Source organism: Amblyomma maculatum, chromosome 1 (genome assembly GCF_055883805.1).
Source record: "Amblyomma maculatum isolate TAMU_Amacu chromosome 1, ASM5588380v1, whole genome shotgun sequence".
Taxonomy (NCBI): domain Eukaryota; kingdom Metazoa; phylum Arthropoda; class Arachnida; order Ixodida; family Ixodidae; genus Amblyomma; species Amblyomma maculatum.
The window spans coordinates 176784788-176804863 of NC_139344.1; the positions used below are offsets into that span (position 1 = coordinate 176784788).

General features: G+C 46.4%; 1 protein-coding gene across 2 annotated transcripts in view; it reads right to left on the reverse strand.

Moving 5' to 3' along the window:
• The window catches only part of LOC146204961 (nose resistant to fluoxetine protein 6-like), an 88205-nt gene that overhangs the window by 14308 nt on the left and 53821 nt on the right, over positions 1–20076 (reverse strand). Inside the window, exons 2-8 of one of the 2 annotated variants that reach the window (XM_084586733.1) lie at positions 13374–13615; positions 10968–11079; positions 8337–8424; positions 6782–6912; positions 5245–5415; positions 4264–4357; positions 3731–3823 (exon numbers count right to left, since the gene is read on the reverse strand). In XM_084586733.1, the coding sequence (XP_084442859.1) occupies positions 3731–3823; positions 4264–4357; positions 5245–5415; positions 6782–6912; positions 8337–8424; positions 10968–11079; positions 13374–13615 (931 nt within the window). Of the gene's footprint in view, positions 1–3730; positions 3824–4263; positions 4358–5244; positions 5416–6772; positions 6913–8336; positions 8425–10967; positions 11080–13373; positions 13616–20076 lie in introns of both variants that reach the window. The other variant, XM_084586731.1, reaches the window with a different exon arrangement.

Below are 20076 nucleotides of genomic sequence, written 5' to 3' on the forward strand. Positions count from 1 at the left end.
CTTTATCAAGCGGCTTGAAAACTTTGCTTAAATCAGAAGGGTCTTGCATCCTTTCGTCCGCATACACATACACACGCAAGCACGCAGGCACGCACGCACACGCACACGCACACGCACACGCACACGCAAACGCACACACACACGCACACGCACACGCACGCGCACGCGCACGCGCACGCACACACACACACACACACACGCACGCACGCACGCACGCACGCACACACACACACACACACACACACACACACACGCACGCACGCACACACGCACGCACGCACACACACACACACACACACACACACACACACACACACACACACACACACACACACACACACACACACACACACACACACACACACACACACACAGACACACACACACACACACACACACACACACACACACACACACACACACACACACACACACACACACACACACACACACACACACACACACACACACACACACACACACACACACACACACACACACACACACACACACACACACACAGGCTCAGCGGTAGTCCATGCCATCATTAATTTGGCCAACCTCTGTGTTTTCTGTCAAAAATTCTCTATTCCTGTAAATCTGAGAAACATCAAAGACCACATTATTCCATTTCCTTGAAGAAAGCTGATACAGCACCACACGTGACTAGGAAACAATGAATATGGGTAACGTACGCCAGATATATTGACATGATTAATCCTGCTGTTTGCAATTAATACAGTGTGCGATGATATCAACGTCAATTACTAACTTTGGGAAGCCAGTTTAGTACTTTGCCTTGATTGCTTCTTAGTCGCACCTCTGGATATCGCGTGATCATTCATTAGCTTTTAGTCCAGTCAACAATGCAAAAGAAGTCACTCAGCGTCCAAAACGCAATCGTATAATAAATACATTATGGCGGTACTTGTCAACTGCTTACCATGTACATCAACCAAATGAACTTGCATCAGCATTTCATATTTATGAATCAATATTAGGGTACGCAATATGATTCTTTTTTGTTTAAATAAAGAATAAGTGCAGTCTTCATCAGAAGTTTAGAGCCCAACAATGGGTTTGCTTCTGAGCCACACCGTGTAGTTCGTAATGAACATTCCCAGTGTTGTAAATTTTCCGAGGGCAAGGTCGAATTTTGGCCTTGCCCACTTCATTGGGTAGGACTTTCACAAATACTAATGGAGTCTCATACTATACGCAGCTTAGAAGCAAGCCCTCTTGACCTCTATAAACTTTTGACAGAGGCTGTACCTTGATAATTTACTAGCAATGATGAGCATACGTGCGCTCAAAGAGAAATGGCATGCGCAGCGGTACTCTCGATATTCGGTACTCTAGATATTCGGTTACAGCTCTGCGCATTCTATTGGCAAAATTGCTGCAGCTGCGCGGCGCCTATTGTGCCGCTGCCTGTATAGACACGTGAGGACGAACCCGGCGCCTTTCTGAAGTCTCATGAGGGCTGAGAATGCTTCAGCGGCACAATAAGAGATCTCTCCGAGTGACGCAGACTGCGCTCAAACTGAAACAAGGTTAAACCGAGAAAACTCCACGATTTGCGTGCCGATTCAATGTCCTTTCGAGTCGAGTTTATTCAAATAATCGCGATTACCTTCGAATCGATGCCCTGACTCTCATCAGACGTTGCCTTTTCGATTTTGTTTTTCTTCTCCGGCATGCGTGAAGTCACGCGAGGCTGTGCAGCCTTAATGCTCGCTTTCGCAAACTTCGTTATAGCGGCCAAGGTGACGGCTTCGCCAAGCGTTTCGTTCGAGCCCTTGTCCACGGCCGCTCACTTACGGGCATCATGGCTGTAGCTTAAACAGGTCACCGCCGCCGAATGAAACCAAGCGTGGCGCGCGCTTTTCGTACTTATTCTAGCTACATTATTGGTTCTTTTCCGTGGCGTCGGTGCGATATCTTGCGAGACGAACGTTTCCTTACATTACTCCCCCTAATTGCCAGGTTCCGCTTCGCATTTTCTAACAAACTAACGGAAGCTTTGCTATTGCATCTCCTTCTCTGGCAAGGCAGAAAGGCGGAAAACTACAAGGGAATACGACTAACCTTGTTCGGCATTTAAGTACAATCCTACAAGACGCTTATAATGGGACAGCAGATTCTTGCATGGGCTTTATGGGCGTTTATTTGTGATAAGTGTCACGAGCTTTGCGACATACTAGCGTAGAGAAATGAGGTTTGGTGGGCGACATGAGCAAATAGCACGGGCAAGTTCACATGCATGTACAGTCATGGCAAAAGCTTGCGGGCTCTGGGTTCGCAAAAGAGAGAGAGAGAGAGAGAGAGAGAGAGAGAGAGAGAGAGAGGGAGAGAGAAATATTTCTATGCTATCCGGTAAACGAGGCCAATGAGGGGACGAGTGTGCTCCCTTCTCTACAAGACTGCCAGCTGACTGACCTACGAGAAAAAAAAATGAAATTCATTAACCCCCCCCCCTCCCCCCGAAAATCAGCATCCCACAAGCTTTGTTAATGACTGCATCAAATATACGCATCCAACTTTGTGATGTCGAACTGGTACACCACTGGTATGGGGGTATTTCTCTAGAGCTGTTTAAGCAGCATAAATTTCCGTAGGTCAGAATTTACCTTTATTCACGTGTAGAGGCCGACGACATTTTTCTAGCCACCAGGAACACACGGTTTAAGCTGCTAAGGTTATGACGTGACGCAACAGCGGTATTCGCTCCCGCCCGCGGCTGTCCTTGCCGATCCTCGTTCGCGTACGTGCACTTCATTGTTCTCTTCATATATAATCTCTTTATCTCTGGACCTCTAATCTCATGCATACCCATCAGCATGCATTCGTAACTTATATACCACATTATGATAAACACCACCTGAACGCGGCTTTAAGTCACATAGCCGTACGAACGTGCCCACGTGACTTTAAAGTAGCGTGTCTGACTCGGGATACAAGGGACCCGGGTTCGAATCTCATCTCCCTCCCCCATCTCATAGTAGATGCCCGAGTTTGCAGGAGCTGGCCATTTCGACCATGACGTCATAAACTTCGCTAAGTTATCAGAGCCTGGCCATATGACTTGCCAAATACCGCCTGCTAGAGGCATTCCCCTGATTTTCTGTTCACAACGCCAGCGCGGACAGCTCCGACGCCAGTTTTACCGGAGAAAGGATTTAAAATGAACTGAGAAATGCCGTTTACCAAGGTTAAGTAAAGGAAACAAGCGATACTATGCACGCGACGGCATCGCCCTCGCTCGCGCATGCCAGAGGGGCTCACGCAGCAACACGAGCAGACGACTTTCGCAGCTACCGGAAGTGTGGGCGTCATGGCTGCATCAAATTGAAGTCCCCGATTGTCCGTCACTCACCACGACATCACCGTACCCGTGACGGGTACCTTCATGGAGAGTAGCTCCAAAAACCATCACTGCGCGCTGAGCAATGAGCCCGTGAATTAGGAATAAAAAAGCGCCGTTTTTTTAAATATCAAGCCTTCGTTCTACACTACAGTGTTAAAGAAGAGAACGTGTCGGTAAAAAAATTGTTTGCTGTCCCACTAAAGCTAACACTGAAATATTCGCTTTACGTCCTCGTAAATGTCTTGCGAGCTTTTTTCTTTTCAATTTTATCTGCTTGTGCAAGGTATCCCACAAATTAAAATCCTTGTAGCTTAGGGAGCCACACGTGGGAGCGGCTTGATGCTCTTTTTCAAGTGAACTTACCTCAAGTACCGATGGAGAAAGTAGCTGAACGGATTGAATGACCCTTGTCCCTTTTCAAGCTTGTGCAGGCTGTTATACGCCACCAGGATTCCACTGCGTACACGAACAGGCAAAAAATATATGTACATAGTAAGAAAGCTGGAAGAGAAGAGGGTGCAAGTGTAGCATAACTGTACCTTTTTGGTTGAACTTTAAGGTATACTTCTTCGAATTGAAGTTAAGTCTAGGCTTTCATTTTTCTTATAGTTTCGATATTGCTGTCGAAGTCAATGCAAGCATGCCTTAAAGGTAGTTACGGCTACACTATTATCTACACTCGCATTTTCACTAATTTTGGAGATTTGTACTTCATCCAAGTTATGCTCCGAGACTGCAAAGATGACCAGTATTTCCTTTTTATTTTTGCGCATACGTTCGACTCGGGAGGGAAGCATTTCCGATAATGCAAATTGAAAGCGCCCAGCTCGCTGTGCGAATGTTTTTGTACAAGGTTTCGAGAGGACCACCCTCGTCCTCGTTCCCTGCGCACTCACGACATGGTGACGAAGGTCTCGACGGCCGGAAACACGTTGAGGACAATCTGGAAGGGGAACGACTTGCCGTACTCGAGCGCTTCGAAAAGGCCGCCTGCAGAAAGGACACGCGCGCATGAGGCGAGGCTGCATCCTTGCCGGGACCCAGAACGGCACCCGCGTTTACGATCGCTCTTGGGAGGGCCTTGATCGGCAGACAGCGACGCGCCGGCGTGCGTTGCCCTCGCCATATTTTGCGCGCGCGCTTAAGATCATAGACAAAAAAAAAAAAAAAAAAAAAAAAAGGCAGAAAGAAATTAACGATGCAGGATATTGCTGCAGTGACGCAAACAATCGGTCTGTCCTTAAATGGATGTCTCGGTGTTGGGGGCTCACGCATTGAATTATTCAATGCGTAGAGTAGAAGAAGGTAATTAAATCTGTGTCGAGCAGCGTGCCTCAGCGCACAGCTGACGAGGGCTGGGGGAAACCTGTGGCGAGGGCAAGCTCTAATGGGCGACTCTGTATGACTTGCGTGCGTCCTCCTGGGCGCATTGTGGACCGGAAGAACCGCGCTTACTCTGAGGTGCCTCGGGCCAGGTCATCCTGTTACTCCGTGTCCTTAAGGGACGCACACCTTGAGATTCTGATGAATGATTAGTGCATGGCGGGGATCAGGTGGCGCCGCTCTTTGGCAACCGGTTACGAGGCCACTATTTACGGCTTGAGTGGCGCGTACGCGGGCACATGACCGCGGTCACGTTTCGTCTGCGCAGGATGCTGGCGATACCTCCGAATTGAGGCAGTGGTCGCTTTTCTCGATTCCTATGGAGCAGCGAGGGAAGCGGGTTCAAGCAACCACAAAATTTTCGTTGTAGCTCAGGCCCGAAGTTGGCAGTAAATGCTGTCTATGTTATGAGAACAAACCGTGTCTTTAAAATTTATATTGTCGGTTCTCTGCCGGCGCGCGGCAAGCGCCCAGGACAGACGAAAGGGGCCCACCGGAGAGGACGTAGCTCTTGTAGAAGAAAGTGTGCCCCAGGATGATCCAGGCCATGGTGATGACGCGCATACCATGCAGCGGCTCCAACACACCGATGGCGGTGCGCGTGCTCAGCAGACGCTTGCCGTTCGTGAAGGCCGAGAACGACAGCAGAACGTCCAGTACCACGTCTGCGAGGAGCGGGTCGGGTTTATGAAACTTTGGCGGAAAAAAAAAAAAAAGTGCCTCTCTCAGCCATGGATTTAACTACTCTGCTATAAGCACCTTGTCGCTCTGGAATATTGCTGGCTCTGAAGTGAAACAATGTGTGGATACGTTTGTGTAAATTTTCTTGGGAACGTTTTACCGAAACGTTAAAACAGAAAATAAAAGCGATTTTTCACTCAAGATGTAGCTTTAAATTTATAACTTTAACTATGGGTTTCTGCCTTAAAAAGAAACGGTATAAAATGCGTAACACAGAAACTACGGATAATTTGAGTTAACCTAAAAATCTCTCCCATAACGACTCATAAAGTTACTTGTTTTCGAACAGTATTTTCTCTCTCCCTTTTTTGTTCTTGCGCTAACTGAACTGAGGCGGTTATTGTAGGGTGGGATAGACTTATAGAGAATATAGTTGCTGTAGGGCTTTCTGAATAGCACTAAGCAAATCACAGAAGTGTTTCTTTCATATGGCTGGGGGAGGTGCTTGTAAAAACAGAAATATACATGTCGACACAGGTGATAAAAAGTGGCGGCGGTCTTTATTTGATTTCATTAGGTATTTGTTCCGTAAATGCTTCCGTGTCTCCATCTACACGCAGATTTGCACTGCGACAAAGCTCTTCAAGTTAAACATTTATCGTTAAGGGAAGTAACACCCGTAGTACCAGAGAAATTGCCGTATTTTCTATGAATGTCTTCTTTGCCCTGTTTTAATTGTTGCCAAACACTCCTCAAAGCTTCATGCTTGTGGGGAACTGCGGGGTGACGCAGTTTTTATTGGCATCTCCCTAGTAGTAAAAAAAGCTTCTTGCGCACTCGCCTAACGAGCTATGCTCTGGTAGCACATATACATTCTTTATTGCAACTGGTGCAAACCAACTTCACCATGAACCTTCCTAGCTCGAAAAAACTCTTTCTCATGGTCCGAACTTGCTCACCTCACCACCTGATTCTCACCACATATCTAAGCACTTTTGCTTAAGCATGCTTGGTACATATGCTCAATTATTAACACCCGAATTTTCGGGCTGACGCGATAGCGTCAATGGCCACGGTCTGCAGGAAATCCGGAGTTGTCGGCGTCAGCGTTGTGAGAGAAAACTCACGGTCATTCATCTGGCTGGGGTAGATTGCAAGTGTGGCTGTACACTGATTATTCTGAGAGAGAGAGAGAGAGAGAGAGAGAGGGGGGGGGGGGATGGAGCCGCGGACTGGAGCCATTAACGCTGTCGCATCATATTCCAAAAGGCAGAGCTTGACAGACTGCCAAATTTTTGGACTTTTTTCCTGATCATTCACACAGCATAAATAAATGTAAACTCCGCTCACTTCTCGAATCGATATCCTTTTCTGCGTACGGAACAACGTCGTCATGGGTGATCCAGCTGTGCAGCACCCTCGGAGCCACGTCCAGGAACGTGCCGAGCAGCACCAGGCAGAAGAAGAATGCAAGGATGGCCCTGCACATGTCGCCAAGCAGCGTTGCCTTTTGTCCAGGTCATGTCATCACAGCACTGCGACGTTATGCAGGAAAGCTGGGCCTTCGCATCGTATATCCTTGCCAGGACCAGCGTCACAACTCTACTACGCATCAACACCGGTAACTATGCAGAAAAATACGCAACCGGCAAGTTATGATGAAATCACTTGGAACCAAAGCAACGAATGCTGCCTTGTGACTTTGCTCAACGCTATATGACAACGCATAACCAAAGGCTGACGAGACGGAAAGGAAGCATTGCTTCAGAAAACCTGCGCATTGTAGGTGTCCGACCCTTCGGAATGAGGCTAGACCAACGGCTCCTGTGCTAAAAATGCTTATTATATCAGCCGAAAATGGCACATCAAGCCCGTTATTATCCCTTTTTCTTAAATTCCAGGCTCACTAGCTTTTATGACCGCACCAGCTCGGGCTAGTCACGCGAGATCCACCAGACTACGCCGCGTCGTGAAAGCTGGAAAGCCTGGCACTGCATACCGGTTGAAATAACGCGGATCTACCGGTCTTTTGAACCACATCGTGGATAAGCGGTGAACAAGTAGTTCACGCTGTTCCCGTTGAAAACCGGACGATCTTACAGGTATTGGTGCAAAAGGAAGCATTGACCAGACAAAGGTAATGAACGAGTGCGAAATCGGCCAATTTGCCGTTAGGTCTTTGTTAATCACGACTTTATTGCGATGACATCGGTATGCGCTGGCAGCGTATCTCCACTGGTAGAAAATGATGCCTCTAGGTTAATTCATAGTGGCTTATCTGCAAGGGCTGCCTGCGTGGACAGGCGGCTTGTTCCCATGTGCCGAAACTAGCAGAAATTACCAGGAAGGTTGTAAGCCGGTAATTATATGTCATACACCCTAACCATGTAGTCAGCATTCCTTGGCATGAACCGATGTCACATAACTGCACAATTTGCAGCCCTGAGTTTTTTTTTTTTTTTTTTTTTGTAGATTATTTTTACTTTTCTGCCTGGTCAGAGGTTGAACACAAGCAGAATTTGTGGAGGTCGCTATTTGTTCTCATTGCAGCCTAATACGCTAGAGTGACACAATTCACGTATAAGTATGCCCCTTTGGCAAAAGAGTGCTATGTCAGCCGCAATGTATAGCATTTTAGCCTCGGAAGCAGGCGTTCCCAAATAGTTTTCCTTTCACCTTTAAGAACACGGACTATCCATCAGACTGCAGCACATAATTCCTCAGCACCCTTCAATCTCATGGTTTCAGGGTTTTCCTTCTCTTCTGTTGCCGATGATGACAACTAGAGCACAGTGTTGAAGCAGCACAAGGGCGTGCATGTGTCGTAGTTCTAGCACCATTCATAACGTGGAAACGAAAGCTGGTTGTTTCACACTTGGTCCGAGACGTTACGAAACTGTCTTACATGGAAATGAGCTGCAATGTTGTATACTTCGTCGGCTGCAGCTTCTCGCAGAAGGGAACCGTCACGTCAAGCTGAGCCAGCTCTCCCACTGTAAAAAAAAACAAAAAAAAAAAACATTTAGATGTGAAAATTACCCCTGCCTCCTCCTCTCTATTATTATCAAATAGCCAGGACACCAGCACTATGTCTCTTGTACACATGTGCTTTCGCTGGCTTTATTTTCCACTTTCTGTGTGGCAGTTGGCCAAGAAGGCAAACAGATACTTTTCGCTGCTTTCCTGTATCCCTCATGGTGGTCTTCTTTCTTTTCCCTTATTTTAAAATAGGTCAGTTATTCGACCATTCAAAAACAGCTGGTCGAGCTTGTGGTAATGTTGTTCGATTAAAAAAACTTGCTCCTTTTCTGGAGGGCCAAATTTGGAAAAAACAGTATTTTCATGAAGGGATTGCAATAACCGAAATTATCAAACTTTTCCAAACCATTTTTTTTTACTGCTTAAGGAAACACATGCTTGCAATACCGAGCTTCGAGTCTCACTGAGGGAATTTTCGGTTACGGCATGGAACATGACTGCGCTGCCAAAACAGCACAAGTTCATTGGGGTGACAAACTTTTACCTTCTGTAATGTAAAAAAGAAAGAAACTTCTCAGAAAGATAAAGCACCCTGAAATTGTTACTAGTTGACGGTGCAGGGCTCTAGATGACGCTGAGTGGTTAAAATCATCACCTATAAGGCGGTAAACTTTCCGTTCTCCGCCTTCCTGGGAAGTGAAACACAACTTTATCGTGGAAAGGAGGAGAAAGGGGGGGGGGGGGGGTTGGTAAGAACGTGCCTCCGAGACCATGAGGCACAGACCCATGCAATGGCTCGGGATTCGGTGTCTGGGTCATCGCTGACCTTTAATTACTTCTTTCCATGCATCAAGGAAATGATCAGGAATGAGTTCTCTGGAAAGCAGACGGAATTAACAATCCTAAATTAGATAATTTAATGATGCCATTTAACCGCAGAATCAACAGGTTGGGCTAATTTCTGAAATAACAAATTTTGAAACAATGTATGGGTTAGGGAATGTATCGGCCTGAAGTTTTCTCCACACCACCTGTGCTCTTTGGATAGTGAGCTGCGCGGTGGTGGGTATGTTCTTTTCCCGAATCTGTAGTGTGTAGTGTAATCGTTGTAAGAGGTGAGGGGCTCTACGAAGGGCTTCAGCTGGATTCAAGGCGACGTGAACAGTTCGGCCGGCTGCTACTAGAGCGTATGTGTGGTATGCCTCGTTGCCTTGGTTCCTCACGTGCGTCCTCCTGTCTTCCAGACATTTAACCCCCCCAAGGCGGGATTAATCTCATCTTCTTGCTTCCAGTCAGCAAGGACTTTTAAGTCGGAAGGCTCTCAGAAGGCATCATACTATGTGCACATATAAACCAATCTTGTACGGCGGTACTACTGAGCCGTTGTCTAACCGTTGTTGTCCTCACAAGATATTACTCATACCAACACAAGGCGTAGATGCACTTATTCTATGCCTTGCCTTGGTTTTACGCTTTCACGCCCAAGCAGGTTGACGCTAAGCCTATGCAAGCCAAACGAAGAACCAAGCCGAAGGGGGGACAAGAAAGTCTAAGACGAAATGAAAGAAGAAATGCAAAAGAAAAAACAAAAAAAAAAAAAAAAAAAACAGAGGAAGAAGCGTTGGGGAATGGATGGACACGAGTTATTACCGCAGCTCTTGCCGAAAAATCCTAGCTTAGCCAATTTTTCCATCTTTTCTTGTTTCGTATTTGCCGACAGTAAGCGAATAGTTTCGCTCCTCTCATACCCTTGACCAGTCACATAAAGCTTTAAATCTTTCCACTCGAAAACAATAAAGGTTTCCCTCTGTCCGGAGCTCAAACCAGTATTAAGACCTGAATGTAGAGGCGCGTATATTGACACAAACTTGTAACTTCAACTGCAATCAGGCTAACGTTGGTCGTAATTATTTTCCACTCTCAACAACTCACCTATACAAAACATGATGGTTATGTAGAAAGGGAGTGACCTCTATTGTTGTGAATAAAGCATTGGCTGTTTTAACTGAAAGACGTCTGTACAACTTTTATGGCACTAATTGCCCTTAGTGTGCCCCAGCCAAAACATTTTGGGATATTTTGAGCATGTGCATGATTCATTTTTTTTTCATGACCTGAAAACATGACCTAGCCGCGAATCTAAAAGATAAAAAAAAAAAAAAACGAAAAAAGGTTCTTTGCGCTATGACCCTCTCTTTACTTAGTTTCAATTTAATCTTCCAGGTCTTTTCTTTTTTCTTTTTTTTTTTTTTTGCAGAAGAAAATTTAAGCTCTTTGTCATTCTATTTCTTTTTTTTTTTTTGGCGTACAAGAAAAAATGCAATGTCATATTTTTTTTTCTTCAGACACTAATTTTTTTACAGGAGACGCCAAGGCACCCAACAAATATTGGGGAATGAATTGGGATACCTGTATAAGTAACCCCTGTGACTATTAACAACCCTTCTCAATACTGCAGCAAAAAATAAGCTTGCGCCGTCAGGTCTGCCGTAACGCTGGTTCCAACGGTTCATCTTTGAGAGCGAACGAAAACCTCGCATTGCGGTGCAGCCCTTACCGGCGCTTCCCAGCGTCAGTATGTCACTCTGGCTGCATGTGGAAGGCACGCACAATGCCATCCGGATGGGCGTGAAGTAGAAGTAGCCCACGGACACGTCTCCGAGGAGGTGCTGCAGAAATGAGCAAAATTAGTAAATTATTGCAATCAGTTCGGTAATGCGTGCTTAATATTGGGAGTGTGCAGATAATATAACAGTTATATATCCACGCACAGCGTGTCTGCAGTTTTCAACGACAGTCACTGACTTCATAAGTCGTACTGGCGCGATTTCGAAGCTTTTCTTTTTTTTTTTTTTCGGCGCTGATTTCTTTTAATGGAACTTCTTGTCTTCTGAAGGCGTTAGAGTTATTGACTCTGTCGACATTTACAGGTGACCCCTAGTGTGGGTGTACGTTGAGCAATAAGAGTTATTTTACACTTGTTCTTTTACGCAATGCATTTTACGGACAACACTGCTTCTACTTTGATTCTGTGCATTTATTCTACCCCAATTTTGACTACGTATGCTGAATTCTGCTAAAGGTCTGGCGCTCAAGCTCTAAATAAAACAAACAAACAAAAAAGAAAGCAAAATCAAGCATAACAAAAGTCAGGCATGGTGACCGCCCAAGCCTTGTGGCCTGAAAATCAGGGGCTTTTTCTTTTGTCCTCATGCAGGCAGCTAACGCAGTTCAATCATTTGTTCCGAGCCTGCGTGCAAAGACAACAGAAGAAGTCGAGCTTCTGTACTTCGCTCCTTCTTATAGCACGTTATGTATTGAAAGGACGTTATTTTCCATGCACTGACATCGCAAAAGAGCACCTAGTTTCTTATTCGCTCCTTTTATTACTACAATATAAAGATACCACATGGGTTTTAGCGTCTGCGGGCACCATTCAATTAAACTGCCTAAACTGTGAAAGTGTACGACCCCATGCTGCTTTACTTATCCTCCTCTCATAACTGAGGACGCGGCGAGTTGTTACGGGCAGAGCTTTCGGACAGCTACGCGCATATGCTGTCCTGGCAGTGGCAGGAGAGAAGTCGTATATATATATATTGCTCACGTAGTTGGAACCACCCTGTTAATATTTTTATAAACCTAAGAATAACATTTAACGAATGTTTTATTGTCAACAATGAACAAAGCAATTGTGGCACTCGACTTCCAAGCTGCGTGCTCAGAATTAAATAGTAAGAACCCTTTTAGCTATTGTGTCTCAGGAAATGCTGCGCCGCGGTTACTCAGTGGTTAGGAAACTCAACTGCTGAGGCCAAGGACGCAGGTTTGATCCCGGCCTGGGAGGGTACGTTTTGACTGTATATATATTTTTTGCTAGCCTCACCATAATATATGTAGCGACACGTAAAGCTCTCGTGTACATTGCGATCTCAGTGCACGTTAAAGCGCCCCAGGTGGTTAAAATCTCTGAAGCCCTCCACAACAGAGTCCTTCATAGCTTCAGTCGCTCTGAGACGTCAAACCCTGTAAAAATTAAATAGTATATAATCGTTCCAGGTTAAAAACAACGCGCTAAATTACCGGCTTATCGTGCCTGAAAGCGCGCTTTCTTGGTAGTGTCAGCTTCGCTGTCATGTGTGCGAAACCGCAGAACCGACGAAGGCGCGTGACTCCCCGCCGTATCGAGAACCGCCTCGCGTTTCAGGCGTTCCATCTTAATACTTCGTCCTCCAGATGCGATGTAAATGCTCTAACGACAAGAAGGAGACGGTGAAAAAAAAAAAAAATTCTATTTACATGGGTTTAACGCGCTTGAACGACTCGGGCTGCGAGGGATGCCGTAATCGAGGTGTGCTGAAATTTCCATCATCATGGTTTTCGTTAACGTGCACTGACATCGCACAGTACGCGGGCGCCTTGGTAGCGTCCATGGAAAAGCGGCCGCCAACCAGCGTCCTTAGGATCAGCAGTCGAGCGCCCTAACCAATGAGCTACTATGGAGCTGCAGAAGGATTGACGCATTTATTTCTTTATAAAAAAGTTAATTTTGATAAAGCCTCCCTTGCATGCGCATATCGAGGCACTCTACCCATTGCATGGGTAATAAAAAAAAAACACATTTATCCGTATTTAAATAATCTCATTTTGACAGACCGTCGCATGAATGCGTGCGCATCGAATCACTCTACCTATGCCTTGATTGAATGGGATTTCAAAAATTCAGCAGGCTGCTACGCGTGACCTGCTGAATATTTCTTTTTCGGCTTCCTGGCTTTACAGCGCTCTTTGGTAAACTGCTCGAACTGCGCAGCGAAGAATATAGTGGTCAAAATTTAGCGAAGTGTTGATGCTAAAAAGAAGTTATGTTAAAATTCTGCAGAACCCGACGTTTGATTCATGTGTCGGGATTCGTATTACACAGGCCTCTGCGGCAACCGCACATATGGAGAAGGACGAATACCTTGTACAGGGGCACCTCGTCAGTGAGGTTCTTGAGGAACGTCTTGGGGCTGTAACGGGCTGGCTTTGGTGGCAGCTTGAAGCGGATGTTGAGTGCGCAGTACTGGCCCTGGAAGTACTCCTCCAGCTTGCCGTTGAGGCGCCTGTTGATGGCACGCACTTGCAGGCATTCGCCCATATCTCCGAAGGCGGCCAGTGAACCGAAGAACAGGCCCTCGGGCATCTTGCCACTCGCGTCCAGCACTGCACGAGAGGGAGATGCACGCTACAGAGTAGGCAAGTAGCACTCGCAGTAAACAAAACTGATCTGCACTGGGATGTGCTGCACCAAATTAGGCGAGTTCCAGCCGTTCATTGACCCCGATGGACAACCGATTCGGCGCGACTGCCAGAGAAATATTGGCTTTAGTTCCAGATGGTTGTCTGAAAGTGAAGCTTGCTGCTAAATATATTTCAATGATAAAAGCTCGCACAAACCAAAAAGAGTACCGACCACTGGATGCAAAGCCCATGACAATGATATTCACCCACTCGAAAACGAAGCTTCTGAAAAGGTCCGCGATACAATCAGGTCTAGGAGTTATCCAAAGGGCCTCAAGATGTTGAGCGTAAACTAGTCGTGGAAAAACCACGGCCAAAGCGCCGACTCTGTATGCGAACATGGTATCGTCGTCTAACCAAGGCCACTGAGCAGCGGAGCGTGGAGGGCACTAAATTTTGCATAGCATAGCGGGTTACGGTTGAGCATGGGTTCTTGAAATACAATTTCTGTTATGCGTAGACCAACGCAGAACCGCTTGTTTTGTTATTAAGAGGTAATTGAGAAAAGACAAAGAAAAAAAGGCAACCTCGCTGAATGATTATACTTTCGCTGTAGGTACACGAATAGGCGCCTGCTCGCTGTGAAACGCCTGAAGAAACAGGATAGATTAATCGTGATTTTACAGAAGGCCACTTGACATTCCTATGACCATGCATCATGACACCCATCTGAATTACACGCAAGACCAAATAGCGTTTCTATTTTGCATGGCTGTTACCACATGCTGCATGACGCGCCGAGTTCCAGAAATTGAATTTTAATGTCTGGTACACTTCACTGAATTTTTATGGCCCTCAGAACACATCAGTGAGGGCGCGTAAGCCCTTGCTCTCAGTACAAACATAATTGCGTCATATTCTACACGATGGCTCAACTCTCTCCAAATTACAACTGAAAATATGCTCATTTAGTTACGCAGTGCTTGTTATTGGTGGCCGGCAGATGGCACCATTTGGAGATGACCAGGTTGATGTGCATGCGGTAACTTCAGGGGCAGAACTGGCATTCTAAAAGCTCCTAAAAGTACCCTGTTCTTAAGACCCGTCCATGATTTCGCGAAATCATTCGCTGCGACTTTCGGCAATGCGCTCCAAGGCAACTGACAATAAATAGTTGCACCGGCAGGCAAGCGTGACATCAATTACGGTCAAGAACAGGCAAACATTGCGGCAGGTAAATTATGGGCGGTTTTAATTTGTCAGTGCCATTCGTGCGGCTGATATCAATAGCTACACGTCTGTGCGATGGCTAGCAAATCTTGAGACATCGAACGATGAAACTTCCGGTACACGCATGTCTACGTGAATTCCCCAGTGACTGGCTTCTTGATACATGCGTACGCTGTTCCATTTAGACTTGTTCGACACAGGCTTCTGCTAGTCATATAGATTCTAGGTGGTCTGCTGAAGTCTTGCACTCCTCAACGTTTGCGCAGTGCGCGTTGCAGCAGGAACCTATAAAGTTACCTTATCTGAACTTCGTCAAAATGTGTTATTCATAAAACTCGCTCTATTCATTCTTTCACCATGACAAATGTATTGCAAATGATTATGTTGTACAAACACACTGCTGCTCGGACTGCCGAAATGAAGGCATGCACACGCACAAGAAATATGAACAGTTTATGGACTTTCATGTGCCATCCATGGTTCATGAGACGCGTCGTAGTGGAGAGCTCTGGGTTAAATTTGCCCCATGATTGTTAAAGACTGAAACCTCAGAGCACAGGCGGTTCACCTTGCGCCACCATCAAAACGTTGTCGCCGCGGCCGGGATATCAAACCTGCGAACTCGTACTTAGCAGCTGAATGTCATAGCCACTAATCTCGCTGCGGGTACTATTGGCCACAGACCTTTCATTCAATCGACGTGGATGCGTTTCTCATGCCATTGTAGTCACAGCAAATGCAGATTTGTATTTAAATACACCCCCTTCCCTCTACCGCTCCCCCCTTCTCCATTTTATTAAAATGCCATGTGACTGAACAGGTCACTAACCTTTGTTTATGATAAGCCGCAGTGCGAACGGTACGATAAAACAAGCTTAAAAAAACTGCGCGAATATCACAGTGGCTGTCTGCGACGTCCACATAGTATGTGACCAAATACTGCTTCCGCGCTTTTTATAATATGGCGTAAAACATCTGCGCTAGAGCCACAGCACTGAGTAAACGAGGAACTTCCGTGTACAAAAAAAAAAAAAAAAAGTGCCGACGACTACGTCACTTCCTAATGCGAAATTAGCTGTTTCAGCTTTTTGATAGATTGAGGTATGCGTTTTTGCTCGGGCGGTGCACATATCGAGATCCGCCGCCACCGATCCGGCGCTCTGATTGCCGCCGCACAGGGGTGGCATCGGAGGAGGAGCGAAGAGCAATCAAGTTATCGGGAGGTCGCGGAAGTCAGCGCGTGGGCCCATAGGAACGTTGTGCGGCGAAGAGAGCGCAGCAGTGACTGACTGATGCAGCTGACGCCGCTAGCGAGTCAAGTCAACGTGGCTCTGCGTTTCGGCTTGGGATGCACGCACCGTGATCCGCTGATGCCGAAGGAGGGGGGGGGGGGGGGGTACACGCAGCGGCGAACGGTGGCGGCAGCAGCGAGCGCTGCCTCGGTTACGGAGCTATACTCCGCTTCATACATCAGGTGCAACGCAGCGAAAGCTACGCAAGTAGTCCGCAAGAAAAAAAAAATGGAGGCGTATCACTACACGCTCGTTTTGTGGTAGAGTGGTTCTTGCGGAAACGGACTGTATTCCGAGCATAAAAGTTTGCAATAACTTGCTTCACGTGCTTAGACATCTTCGCAGTGCGGATCTTATAGAAAAAATGAGCACCGAAGAACCATTTTCTCAAAATGAAATGCGCAGCGCAGAGGGCACAGTCAGCGCCATCTAGTGGCACAGCTGTCAAGGTTTCGGGGCAGCGAAAACGCGACACGAACGCAAACGACATAAAAACATGCAAATTCACCGAATCCAATCTTTCTCCTTAAAAAAAAGTGCTCTTTATGAAGTTGATGGCAAATGTAAGACGTGTTAAGCTTGCAGACAAAATAACTATTATTTACTCTCGTCAAGAGTAGGCACTATTTTTCATCGCGGATGCGGAGAGCGCAAACAAGAGCTGTAGCATTGGCAGTGTTGCACTTGATGTATGAAACGGAGTATAGTTCCGAGGGAAAACGGCGACGACAACGGCGACGCTGACGGCGACGAAGAAGCAAAACGCAGAAACGTGCGCCCGGGAGCTGCGCTCTAAAAGGTTCTGCCTCTCGATGCAGTCAAATGTGCGTAGCGCAGGCGAACGCTGGGTGTTGCCGCGCTTCAGCTAATAGCGTGCAACTACATCTGTGAATATGACACAATATTAGTCATGCTCAGTTAAATGAAGGTCGTTGTTAACATGGAGCAAGCAAGAATACAGGAGAGAACATGGTGGATCTTTCATCGAAGGCCATAGACACTCGTAGTGTTTTCTTGGTCAGCCACAGCCACAGAGGCCTTGCACTTAGTCCATTTTTTGCGCGCAAGCGCTGTATTGATGCGGTTTTCGACCGACTATAGTCGTTTATAACTCAAGAAAAACACGGTTTTTGCCCATCAGAGGGCCCCCCGGAAGTGAATGGCGTCAAGTCATTTCCATGACGTCGTCGCTAACCACTTGGAGCTGCTAGCATAACAACGCAATGTACAGCAGATGAAAGAGGGTTCACCATGACTAACGGGATTCGCCATGACGTCATAGTAACCAGTCGACAGCTTTGACTTAGGGGCCTTCCTTGAGGGACGTCTGCTGTTTTTTCTTGAGTTGTATTCGATATACAGCCGTGCGAGCTCCTTCACGTTGGCTCAGTGGTTAGGGCGCTCGAGTGATGATGCCGAGAAAGCGGGTTCTATTCCGTCCGCAGCGGCTGCGTATAGATGGACTGTGCTGTGCGATGCCAGTGCGCTTTAAAGAACCCCAGGTGGCTGGAATTGCCGAAGCCCTGCCCAGCTGTCTGACTTTTTAAAGGCATTATTATTTCCAGATTTTTAGCAAAATTTTCGTGCATGAATGGCCATCAAAGGTCATCTGCTGTGTTTCCCTTCGTCCTTGATTTGAATCCACTCAACTACTTCGGCATCGTCCTTATGCTATCCATTTAATCTCTATTTTACCGCGCGTATACAGTGATTGATGCTCGCTCCAGCTCTTTTGGATTCTTCTTCCCACTACTTCTGTGCAGAAATAAACTGTAACAATGCATGGCTGCTTCACAAACGCACTTCCTGGTTTCTTACAAGTTCTCGTGCTACATTAGCTCTGTGCAAACGTGCAACCTTGCTGCGTTCCTTAATGTCTGTTACACTACGCAAAACTCTTCTGCTCCCTCGTAAAGCTATGTCATCCGCACAGTCTTCTTATGACAGAAGACATATGGCATTATACTTAACGTGATGAACGCTATGTTGTTGCATTATATCCACTTCGCTGTCAGACTGTTTCAGTGATACCATTAGTGAGTGGTTCAGCATCTCAACACTAACACGCGCAATCATGTTAGCCTTAAAAATCAACGTTTTTCTCCATGGTAGCGAGAGGTTGAAAAATACTTTTTTTGCTCTACTGACGACATAGCCGAATGCAAACTTGGAAAATTAGCCATGTACCAGGAGAAGCTGCATTTTAAACTTTCAGTTAAATTTTTGCAGCTAAGTGCTGAGATTTCACTATTCATAGTTATGTATTTCAGAAAAAAAAGTTTCATCTCTTTGAGTGGAAAAAAACCTCGTCTTAATTTATGCACCTTGTATTACAGACCACGCTTACCTCACTTATGCGCAACGGAGAGATCGATACGCCGCCATCCTTACAGAATTATTCGGCTACATCCTATCTGATTTGGCTAGCGCACTCAAAGCCATGTTGGGTCTAGAGTGTTACTAGGCGCGTCTTTGGGGCAATCTCTCCAAGAAGTTACGAGACCCAACGTGCGCTTCAGCGTAACTCGCAATTCTGCTATCCTATAGCCCAACGGACTTCCGGTGCTCTATCTCGGCTCGTAGACTTTTATCAAAAGCTCTGGCAAAGTCTACCCGCGTTTGCTGCAAAATACACCAGCCATTTCTTTTCTCTGGAGGTTGACGTTGCCTTTTGCTGACCTGTAACGCGGCACCATTCACGAAAAGATCACGCCCGATGGCCTGTGCATCGGTTTCTGCCTCTTGCAAGCAGACATTGCGCTTTACTGAGAGCCAAACTTGCGTTTTCACTCCGACAATTACCAAACAAGGAAGGCTACAGGAGGAATCAGGAAGCTCTCATTCACGCGAGGCTATTGACTGTCATTTAACAGCGTGCGACTGCGGTCATTTACGCACAAAAAACGAAAGGTGCTTCCCCGCATGCCTAAATTTTGTAGAAACTGCATTCAGTCATTTTTCGCCTGTTTACTTCTATAAGCTTTACCATCTTTTCTTGCATGTCCCTAGCTGCCTGTTATTCATCGCTTGTATCCTGCTTTTTTTTTTTTTTTTTCCTAGAAGCTTTCGCTTCACGTCTCCTTCGGTCTTATTAATGCACACACGCACACATATGCAGAGATGTACACACGTCCTAGATTCTGTTGGGAGCGGGAGCGCCTTTGCGTGGCCCGCTGCAGCTAGCGACGCATTTCGGCCTTCTCATCCAGCAGGATCGCTACGAATCGAAGTGAGAAAACCTGACCCCTGGATAAAAACTGCCACGTCCTCGCTTGTCTCGACGGCAGTCACTGCCATAAAGTGGCGCGTCAGTGCCAGTCGAACCGAGTTTCGTGCGGTGTCCGCCATTTTTGCTCCCAACAGCACATAAAGTGTGTAGGCACGCAGCCAAAATTTGTCTCGCTTTTTAGAAGGGCCCAACGTAGGGTATTGTACTAGGAGTGAGGGGGACGGGGGCTCAGGGGTAAGCACAATTTCTTCGAGGATCCGCGCCTTCCCCCTCCCCTCCCCTTCTTGAATATATACACTAGACGAGGTGTTGCACGTAAGTTGAGCTGATGTTAAAAATATCCTGGTGAATTCACGAGGACGGGGCCAAAAGTGCGTGGTTTGCTACTCACTACGACCGAAAGTGCATGCTGCCAAATTACTTAGAAGCGTTTCTCAGTTTATCTCTGAAGTAATGAGGTTAGGTTAAAGGTGTGTATCAGAAAGTTGAAGAGCGTCCAAGAAAATGCCGATCCATTCTTTGTTTTTTGCTCTTTTTCTTTTATTTCCTTGAATACAAAAACAGACGTTGTCCGACTGTAGCACCGGCTTCTCCTCGCAGAGTGGAAGAATAATCGTAGCACTGCTTATATGCCTTCCTTCTTTCAGAAGAAGGCCCGAGGAAGGCAAAAACAATGCCCGCATACCCCCCGC